The following is a 10,443-nucleotide window of genomic DNA, read 5'->3' as shown; positions in this document are numbered from 1 at the left end:
GAGTCCTCCGTGAGGCATTTTGCAAGGTGGCAACACCGTGAGCAATGCATGGGGTGGGGAAGGGGCACCAAGCATTAAAGCCACGGAATGTGTGTCAGCTCACTGTCCCCTCTGCTGAGTAATCAGTGTTGGGGGTTCTTGAATGCCCAGCGATGGACCCACTTGTGTGAGTGGCAGGAGTCCCTGCCTGGGCTGTTGTGCAGCTCTTGGGGTCCCCCACAGAGAAGGAAAAAAAAAAAAAAGAGAGAGAGAGAGAGAGAAAAGCAGTAAATGAGACATGGAAACATCCAAGCACAGGCAGCCTGCAATGGAGATCAGCAGGAAAATGCCAAAAAACCACCTCAGGGCACAGCCAGGAGCCAGACTGGCGTTGACTGGGCACGGTTAGAACTTTGCTGAAGCTGCTTTGCATTCCTGCCTTTCTGTGTACTCTGTGCTGTGGCTGTGACTTGCCTGTGCCAGCCCTGCTCCACCGCAGGCACTCCCAGGAGGTCCCACCTGAGCCTTGCCTTGGAATTAATCCTTCTCACTCCTCGCTGTCTGCTAAACCCTGCCAGACTTCTGACGAAACTAGGCTGGCTTGGATCCAGCTTATTGTTCTCCAGTGCAGGATTAGACACTGCCAGCACTTTTTTATATTGCAGTAAGGGAACAGGCTTGGGATCATTCCTCAAGTCTTGCTGCATAGTACTCTGTCACCCCAGCAGCTGAGGCTATCCCAGGATCTCAGTCTCTCATACTCTCTGAACTGCTCAGTCACCATTCTCCCCACTTCCTGAACCTTTCTCAACTCATCCATAGCCTGGGGGAGACCCAGAGGACCTGGTGAACTGCCTGTAGCTCATGCTGGGTTGTGTGGGACTGTGCAGCTTCTCTTTGTGCTAAGATGTCCTGGACTTGGCACATGCAGTGAGCTGCAATAGGACTCAGCAGGGAAGCTGTGAAGCTCTTGCAGCCCCCTGGATGGAAGAACCTGGGCAAGGAAAGAGTTGAAGGGCAGTATCGCAGTTTGGATCAGGTACTGGAGAAGCATGGAGTCAGACCTTTTGCTTTACTGCAGGTCAGCTGTTGTGTGAGATGCTGCCAAGTGCTGGTGTCTATTACTTCCCGTGGGAGATCAACAGCTCGGTCCCGAGGGGAAGACACTGAGGACATTTGGCAGGTGAGAAGGGTACCCTGCCCTCCTTCCAGGCCAGACCTTTCCTTCACTGACTGAGCATCCCCTTTTGGTTTGTAATTGGATTTCTGCACAGCTGAGCTTCCCAAATTGATCATTCCAGGTTATGCTGCTATGACCTGGCCCGATCTGAAGCCATTCTCACCCTGCAGCACAACTCAGCTCAGTACCAGGTCTGTGTTGACACCAAGTTTGTGGAGCCATTCCAAGCCCAAGTGGGATCTTCCTACATGGTCCTGGGAGAGGCTGAACACAGGGAAGGTAAATGCTTTGGGAACTGGTGCCCTTTGCTGCTCTTCATAGTACATCAGCTCTTTTGGGGCTCCCTGAGTCACTGAGGGCAGCCTGGACCAAGTCTCCTCTCGTGCAGCTCCTCCATCACACGAGCCTGTGATTCAAGGTAGGAGCAGCCTGTCTGTCCCAGCTGACCATGAGAAGAGCCACCCTTATCTGTGACAGTGTTTGCAGGGGTTCTTGGATGAGGCAAGAGACGGGAATGTTGACTCCATGTTCAGAAGGCTTGATTTATTATTTTATGATATATATATTACATTATAACTATACTAAAAAGAAATAGAAGGCAAGGTTTCATCTCTCAGAAGGCTAGCTAAGAATAGAATAGAAAAGAATGAAAACAAAAGGCAGCTCTCTCAGACTCTGTCCGAGATAGCTCGGCCTTGATTGGCCATTAATTATAAACATCCAAGATGGGCCAATCACAGATGGACCTGTTGCATTCCACAGCAGCAGATAACCATTGTTTACATCTTGTTGCTGAAGCTTCTCAGCAGGAAAAATCCTAATGAAAGGATTTTAATGAAAAGATGTCTGCGACACTTATCTTGGTGAAAATCTGGTCCTCTGGCACAGATTTTTTCAGAAACAGGAAGCATTTCAGCCACATTGTTGGGCTTGTGAAACCTATGCTAAAAAGCCTTCTGGCATCACTGCCAGCCACCACACCAACTGTCTTCACCCCAAACATGGCAGATTGCAGCAATACCTCATTGCAAGTGACTGGATTGGTCTTTGCCATCCTTGAAAGGCTCTAATAATATATTATCCCTGCCCTCAGACATGTGAGGAATGCAGGCAGACTGTGTCATGCAGGGCACCCTGTTGTCCTTTCCTGGGGTGCCCTGTGTTCCAGCTGCTTGGTGCTCTGCGTGGGGAGTTGCTCTAAGCTGAGGGATGGTGAAGCAAATTCTTTGTTATCCTGGCCACACCTGATAAAAAGCATTCACATTCATGCCATACAAGTCCTCAGTGGCATGTGGAAAGCCACACTTCACGTGGCCCCTGGAGAGTGACCTGCTAAGCCACTGCTGCAAAATTCCTTTAGAAAATTATTTTGGTCATCCCAGCCTAGGAGGGAGTTGGCCCCATTTTGCAGGGGTGGAAGGGGAGCAGACTGAGATGGTGGCTGTGTCACCAAGGCTCTGTCACCAAGGTTTGGCCCCTTCTGTGCAGCTCCATGTTGCCACTTGAATGCCACCAATGAACTGTTGGCTGCAGGCCAGCTTTGAGCCTCTTCTAAGCCCTCTTGTCTGCACAGGGGCATTCAGAAATGAGCTCAGACCCATCACTGCTGCTTTTCAGCCAGGGAAAACCAAAATGCATCCAGCCACAAAGTAGACAGATGGCAGGCACTGGCACTGTTCCCCAGTGCAAGGGGAGTGCAGTGTCAGCCACCAGCATTTTGTAGCCATCAGGACAGAGGGAAAGCACATCACTGAACTAAGATGCTCCTGCTGCTCACATCAGTGGCAGCATGCAGCCAGACTGGTCTCCTGAAGTTCTCAGGCTATGATTATTTGCCTAGCTTGAGTCATATGTTGCCTGAGGGAACTCTCTATCTCCAAGCTGCTTTGTTTTCCTTTCTCCAGAAACTTCCAGTCCTGTGGTAAAAGCACGAATATTGACCTGCGTGGAAGGGATGAATGTGGCCCTGCTGGAACAAGCCATACAGGAGCAGAGGAAATACTTCAGTGAGAGGCAGGAGCAGAGGGAAAGCAGCACATCCTGACAGCAGCTCTGAGACCAGCCACATGCTGGTCCTTGCATTGCCATTTGCAACAAATATGTTAAAAGTCAATCAGGAGGTGTGTTTGCTGTGGCAAACAGCAAAGTCACTGAGCAGGGAAACACTTGAAGACTGAGTCAATGTGTGTGACTGTGGGCTGTCCATTCCTGCCCCAGGTGTCATGACTGAAAATAGCTCTAGGAAGCAGGTTTGTTGTTTGCTTGAAAGGGTGGTTAGGGAAAGGGAACACTTGTTTTACACTGGTTCTTTCATAGTGCACAACATGAAGAAGTCAGAAGTCTCTGAATATGGAGTTAAGCAGCTCACCTTTGGCAGATGGGGGAAAAGGGCATTAGCACAAAGTTCATTAGCCCTGCCTGGCTGTGGGCCCATGAGTGCCTGTGTTGGGGTACCCTGACTCAGCTGCCACACAGGAACATTCCTGCCAAAACACTCACCTATCTGGACTGACCAAAGAAACAAGAAGAACAAAGAGTCACTATTTTCAGTAGCACCTGCCTCTTCAGGTAGGAAGAGCTAGTATCTAAGGAGAGGATTAATTCTAATTCTAAAATAAATATTTGCAGTAACCTGAGTACTTGACTTTCTTCCTTGAGACACAACTAAGTTTAAGAGACCTTAAATCACTATTTTTGAAGTATCTAAAGATTTTGATTGAAATTTTTCTAAATAAAGATGAAAAAAGAAGGCAGCCTGTCTTTATTGATTAAATCCCTCTTTCTTGCCAAGTCAGATGTGTTAGGCCCTGCACAAACCCTCCAGATGATGTAAGAAAATTCAGTTTTCCTCCTCCTAAGTACTGGGTGTGTATGGAAGTGGCTGGCTTTAAAAAAATTGTGAGGAAAGGAGATTAAGTTACATCAGAGCCACTCTGGTGTAACAACATAGTGCCAGGCCCACACAGCTGTATTAAACCATTGACAAAAGGACAGAACATTGCTAATGTCACATGAGAATCAAATGTTTGTGCAAGGGAGAGAAGACTCTCCTGTGCTGTGGAAATCCCCAAATTTGGATTGAGCTGTGCCTGTGGTTTGCAGGGAAATGCAGCCATCTCCAGCCTTTTCTGTTTGCACTCAAAGATTTTGAGCTGCTGGCTCAGCAATGGGTTAAATGAGCCCTTTTTTAGGTCACCTAAAAGTTGGAGTCTTCCCTGTGCACCCACACAGCTGCAATGTCCATGCCCACCCAGAGACATGGAGCCCCCAAGTCCTCCAGATGAAATTCCCTTTGCCTCTTCCTTTCCTGGTACCACAATACGTAGGATTATTTTAATCTCGTCTTCTGCCAGCTATCAAGTCAATGATTAATTCCCCCTCAAGGACATCTCCCGAAAGGCTGACTGAGAAGCACGGCCCATGTTGGGGAGGTTCAAGGGACAATTGTGCAAGACAAAATAAAAGGGGGGAAAAAAAGACAAAAAATAAAAATACTCCACACACAATACAAAAAACCCCAACAAAAAACTACAAACCAAACCAAAAAAAACCCACAACCAAACGCAACCAAACACCACCAAAAAAACCCAAACCCAAAAAAAACCACACTAAAACCTTCTCACCACCCCCCCAAACCAACCAAACAATAAAAAAGACATTTCTGCTGAGTGTTTGCCCTCAGCATATCCCAGCAAGCCATAATTATGAACCCAATTACACCACTGATGCCCAGCACTGTGGAGATGGAGCAGGAGAGCTAACCCTGGCCCTGTGCAGTTCATGCTGCTCTTCCTGAGGCCCCAAAGTGCATCTTTACATCAATTTTCCTCAATTTTTGGCTGTAGCCAGCACACTGCACAACTTGGGCAGCAGAACAACCAGCCCTGGGTGGCTCCTTTGTGGCTCTGTGCACCTTGAAGTTCCCCAGAGCCCACCAGGCTGCCCTGTCCACCCACAGCTGCCCCAGGCAGGTCCCTGAGGGCTCCCTCAAGGCTGAGGGAGCACCAAGGTGGGACCCAGACCCCGGCAGCACTTCAGGGAACACCTGAAGGGCTCAAACACCTTCCCCACATTCCCCTTTTTCGTTTCCCGCTTTTTTCCCTCCCCTCAGAGCGCGGTGCCAGCCGCCCCCAGTGCCATTGCCAGGCCGAGGCAGCCCCATGGAGGCCATCCAGGCGTCATTCCAGAAGGTGGAGAAGATTGGGGAGGGCACCTATGGCGTGGTGTACAAGGCCCGCAACAAGCGCACGGGGCAGCTGGTGGCTCTCAAGAAGATCCGCCTGGACGCGTGAGTGGGGCAAAGCCCTGGGCCTGCCATGGCGCCAGGCCTGTGCCTGGTATGGTGTGGGAGGCACAAAAAAGCCTCACATGAGGGGAAAGAAGGTGTCTCTAGGATTAAAATAATCTTGTGGCACCAGGAAAGGCAGAGCCAAAGGGAGTGTTGTCTCGAGGGCTTGGGGGCTCTGTGTCTCATGGGCATAGCAGCTGTGTGGGTCCACAGGGAAGACCCCAACATTTAGATGATCTAAAGAAGGGCTGATTTAACCCATTGCTGAGCCAGCAGCTCAGAATCTTTGAGTGTGAGTGTTTAGGGCCTGGCCTGGCACCACTTGGCCCTGGGTCCATGGGTACCACTTGGGTCCAGGGCACAGGGAAGCAGCTGCCATGTTGTGAGGTAATATCTCCCTCAGGGCTGTGCTGTGGGGGTCAGGCAGGGTCAGCCTCAGCCCTCCAGAGTGGGACTGAGCAGATAAAAGCTTATTTCTGTTCCCCTGCGTCATCCCTGAGCTGTGTGCACAGTGAGGGGTGTCTGCCTGGACTGGCAGAGGCTGCACCCCATGGTGGCCCCTCAGCATGGGAGAGGTGGCTGCCTGAGGGGCGAAGAGCTTTCATTTCCTCCCCACCTCCAAGAAGAAAGACCTAGGTAATTAATAATACATTACTGCTTCTCTAAATGCACCCTTAGGTGCTTCCAAAGAAGCTCTGGCCCAAGGCTTGCATGTCTATCTAGGTCATCCCTTCCCTCTCCTTGCCCACAACTCAATTTCCCCCCTAGCCTCACGCCAGCCCGCCCCAGCCACTGCTGCACCCCAAACTCTAATGCACCCTTGGGGTACAGTGGAAGAGGGAAGAGGCACAGAGCCCTGCTGGGCTGTGGGATTGCCCTGGGTTATGGGGTGCAGTACAGCCTGTCTCTGCCACAGGGAGTCAGAGGGTGTCCCCAGCACTGCGATCCGAGAAATCTCACTGCTGAAGGAGCTGAAGCACCCGAACATAGTCAGGTAAGACCTGGATGCACCCTCCCCACCAGCTCATCCATGAGCTCCTGCTCTGGGAGCAGGCAGCAAGGGGTTTTTTCTTTCCTTCCCCAGCTGCATAGCAGGACCAAAATACACAGCAAAATTCAGGAATCCCTTAAACTTCCCTGTCTTTCAGCAATACCTCATGGGTCTGCCACTTCACCAACACACTGCTGCTGCCCCATACTAGATTCTGCCCTTAAACTGCCTCTCTCTTCTCCAAAGGATCAACAGAGCGGAGGCATGTGTGGGAGGAGGGATGTTTGGGTATTTGCAGAGGTTTGGAGCAGATATTGAAAGGAGAGCTGTACTTCTTTTACAGGCTCCTGGATGTCATACACAGCCAGAAGAAGCTCTATATGGTGTTTGAGTATCTGAATCAGGACCTGAAGAAGTACATGGATTCATGCCAAGCTGGAGACCTTCCTTTAAGCTTGGTCAAGGTACAGCATGGAAGCAATGCCAACAGGCAGGGCAGACAGCATGTCCCTGCTGCCTTCTGCTGGGCACAACCATGTCAGAACTGCTCAGACTGGGCCTGGAAATGATTCCTCAGCCTCCCAGATCTCAAACATTTCAGCTGGGAAACCCTCATGGCACTATTGCTCAGAAATGTTTATTTCCCGGAAGTTTCTAGGCTCTCCAGCCTATCCTACTGCAGAACAAAGGAGGGATCTGTTGCTAATTGCCTTTGTAGACAGTAATGGGTGGGTGGAAGAGAAGGGCAGTGCCCGGACCAGAGTCTCTGTGTCCCCATGTAGTGTGGCAGCAGTTTGTGTGTATCTCTGAGTAGTGGCCCATAAGCCTGATGCTGCACTGTAACAAGGGCTTTCTTCCCATTCAGATCTGTAAGAGATCCAAAGTGCGTTAGTTCACACAACCCAGAGTTCAAAGTGTTTTCATCATGGCCTTATCTGAAATCTTTTCTCTCCTCAGAACTACCTTTTCCAGCTGCTGCAGGGTGTGAGCTTCTGCCACTCGCACAGGGTCATCCACAGGGACTTGAAGCCGCAGAACTTGCTCATTAACGAAGCAGGAGCAATCAAGCTGGCTGATTTTGGACTGGCAAGAGCTTTCGGGGTCCCCCTACGCACATACACTCATGAGGTAGTGTTGAGGCTCCCTGAGTGGGGTACACAATCCACAGTGGGTGAACAGCAGCAGCAGTACAAGTTGCTCATCTATAAGAGAGGCATAGCCATGGATGTGCTCTTAGCCTCACCTGCAGCTAAGGGACCTCCATGTCACCACAAAGTGTGCTGACTGTCTACTGGAGCCAGGCTGCCAGCTGGGCTCCCACCTTCTCTCCACAGGGTACACTTAATTGTTCCAGAGTGTTTTTGAAGAATGTTCTGTTAATCCCAACCTTGCAGGCACTAAAGTGTCTGTAAATTCAGCAAGGCCTTAGCACGCTCTGATTTGTACAGTCACTGCATTACAGCTGAGAAGGGAGGGTCCCACCCCTCTGGTTTCATCCAGGGAAACCAGACACAGTTTGTTTGTTGGTTCCTTTCCAGGTGGTGACTCTGTGGTACCGAGCCCCTGAGATACTGCTGGGATGCAGATACTACTCGACCCCTGTGGATATCTGGAGCATTGGCTGCATCTTTGCAGAAATGGTAGGATGGGCTTAAATAATCTCTTTCATGAGCCAAAGGAGGCAGCTGCAGTGGGAAGGAGGGATGAGATATAGAACATCTGGCATACTGTGTTCCCACTCTGTCCTGGGTTTGCTTTATGGAAAGTCCACCCTAAGAGTTAGCTGTTCCTTATCTCAGAAGGAAATCTACCACCCTCTGGGCCTGGCAGAAGGCTGCAGTTTCAAGTACATTGGAACATGATGCCTCTCCTTGCAAAAGGGGTAACTTCAGCCTTATTGCTGCAGCATTTTGACCCTGGGAGGAGATGACTCTTCCAGATGTCCCCATGGTGGGCTGCAGAGAACAAGCACTCTTGTGACATGGTAGAGTGGATCTCCTAGGGGTCCATACTCCCCTTGGAAGAGCTGTGGTTAGCCCTGCAGTATAATAGCACTTTTCCTCTTTCCCAAAGTCCCTGAGCCGCAGAGCAGAGTGGGAGCAAGCAGTCAGACACCTGTGATGTTCCCAGCCACTGCCTGGCAGAATCACTGCATTGCAACTGCCCTGGTCTGTGCAGGTGTTTGCACCTGCTGGGACAGAGGGCTGCTCGCAGCAGGAAATAGGGCACACAACTGATGGAAAGGTGGGAACTGGCTTTTTCTTTTCTACCCCCAGATGACCAGGAAGGCCCTCTTTCCAGGGGACTCTGAGATCGATCAGCTCTTCCAGATCTTTCGCACCCTGGGCACTCCCACCGAGGTGACCTGGCCTGGTGTGACCCAGCTCCCTGACTACAAGGGCAGCTTTCCCCGGTGGCCAAGGAAGGAGATGAAGGACATTGTTCCAAACTTAGATCGAGATGGGAGAGATTTACTGACGGTGAGTGAGGGCTCAGAACAGGGCCTGGGGATAGACAGGATGTTTTTAAACTGGGCAAGGAATAGCGATATTTGAGATTTAATTACCTGGAAGTGTAGCTGATATGGGTTGAGTGCTCACCTCTGACATTGCAGAAGCACCAAATCATGGAATAGGGCTCAGTCTTACTCTGAAAAAGGACTCATTGCAGGTTCCTCATCTAGGAACCACTGCATTTGGAGTCAAGGAACTCTTCTGAAATAATCCCCAGAGTAACTTCAGTTGTGGGTGACTCCTTGAGCCCAGAGAAGGAAAAAGGCAGGACCAACATCAGCAACTGGGCCCAGCTGTGTGCAGGTGCAATCAATCAGCCAGTTTTTAAAATCCTAAATCTGCTGGGTTTTTCTCTTGGCAGCAGTTGCTCCTGTATGATCCCAGCAAGCGCATCTCAGCCAAAGCAGCCCTCAGCCACCAGTACTTCCTCTGCAGAAACTCTGGGAGCCCTGAACAGCAACCTGTGCTGCGGAGAGACTGCAGATGAGAGGACACGGCTCTCCCCAAGCTCTTGCCCCTCCAGGTAGCCCTGCAGATGTGGTCTGGGGCACTTAGCAGGGGCCTGGCTGGAAACCAGGGTCCTGTTTCTCCTGAGGAGCCTGGAAGGGGACATTCTTGGCATTTAGAGACTTTCAGTCTGTTGCTGGGGAAAAGTTTGGGTTGCAGCCAGGAGAGCTGTTTTGAAGAGGTCATGTGCAAAAGGGGGGGGGGGGGTTATTTATCAGCATAAACCACTGAAATGTAGAAAAGAGAGCATTTCTCTGAGGTTTGTCCTTCCACTAGTAAGCTAAGGTGACACACAGTGATTTCTGTCTCCAGCACTGGAGCATCCCCAGCTCTGTTGGTGGCAGTTGCTGGCACCAGGGAAGGGGGACACATCTCTGCTCAGCCCTTTGCTGCTGTTATCACCCAGGCTTCTCAGCACTAGACAAGCTGTTTAGTTTGAGCTCTTTAACAGAGCTGACATCCTTCTCTTTCACAGCTGAAGAGCACTATCAGGTGTCTTAGTTTGTGCCTTAGCTGTGACCAGGAAGCCAGAAGATCCAGTTAGCATAAAGCAGATCCACTTAGAATAAAGCACTTGCTGCATATGACTGGAAACAGGGAGCAGCTAAACCACTGGCTTTCCATCATCATTCCAGATGTAATGCTGTTTTCTTTGCTTTATTGCCTTGGAAATGTTTTTGCTGTTCAAATGTTTGGGGGGCATGTCTCTGACTCTTGGTGTGGTGTTGACATCTTAATTTCTTTTTCTTCAGTATAAAATAAATACTTGCCATTTGTTCATAAACCTTGGTGTTCATTGTTTGGCAAAGCCCATCAGGCTGGTAATGCAAGACAGACTGGCTGGTTCTTTTTTCCACAGAGCCTTTCTCCCTTCCTCATCTCCTGCTTTCTTTCTTTTATCCTTTCCAGCCAAATCCTTGGCAGGTACAGAGATGTGCTCTCAGCCCTGTCATGGAACTGGTACCAAAAGTGTTAATCCAATTTC

At 50.1% G+C, this 10,443-nt stretch overlaps 2 protein-coding genes across 2 annotated transcripts; both read left to right on the top strand.

Annotated features, from left to right (window-relative positions):
- Positions 1-1,077: 1,077 nt before the first annotated feature.
- Positions 1,078-3,908, top strand: TEN1 (TEN1 subunit of CST complex). Its single transcript, XM_036394433.2, is given in 4 exon segments — positions 1,078-1,126; positions 1,129-1,162; positions 1,281-1,438; positions 3,064-3,908. Coding segments are annotated over 4 exon segments (381 nt in total). The 3' UTR covers positions 3,204-3,908.
- CDK3 (cyclin dependent kinase 3) lies at positions 1,106-10,242 on the top strand. The gene is made up of 8 exons (XM_036394432.1): positions 1,106-1,162; positions 5,271-5,447; positions 6,364-6,441; positions 6,782-6,902; positions 7,396-7,566; positions 7,977-8,078; positions 8,715-8,918; positions 9,313-10,242. The coding sequence occupies exons 2-8, from the start codon at positions 5,320-5,322 to the stop codon at positions 9,436-9,438; spliced, it is 930 nt and encodes a 309-aa protein (XP_036250325.1). The 5' UTR covers positions 1,106-1,162; positions 5,271-5,319; the 3' UTR covers positions 9,439-10,242.
- The last annotated feature ends 201 nt before the right edge of the window (positions 10,243-10,443 follow it).

The sequence above is a fragment of the Molothrus ater genome, chromosome 19 (assembly GCF_012460135.2).
Source record: "Molothrus ater isolate BHLD 08-10-18 breed brown headed cowbird chromosome 19, BPBGC_Mater_1.1, whole genome shotgun sequence".
NCBI lineage: Eukaryota > Metazoa > Chordata > Aves > Passeriformes > Icteridae > Molothrus > Molothrus ater.
This window is presented reverse-complemented; position numbering and strand designations above follow the sequence as displayed.

Bases quoted from the DNA above. Each gene is read 5' to 3' on its own strand.
- CDK3 (XM_036394432.1), top strand. From the start codon at position 5,320: ATGGAGGCCATCCAGGCGTCATTCCAGAAGGTGGAGAAGATTGGGGAG. The intron at 7,567-7,976 runs GTAGTGTTGAGG...GTTCCTTTCCAG, and splicing joins TACGCACATACACTCATGAG to GTGGTGACTCTGTGGTACCG. The intron at 8,919-9,312 runs GTGAGTGAGGGC...TTCTCTTGGCAG, and splicing joins ATGGGAGAGATTTACTGACG to CAGTTGCTCCTGTATGATCC.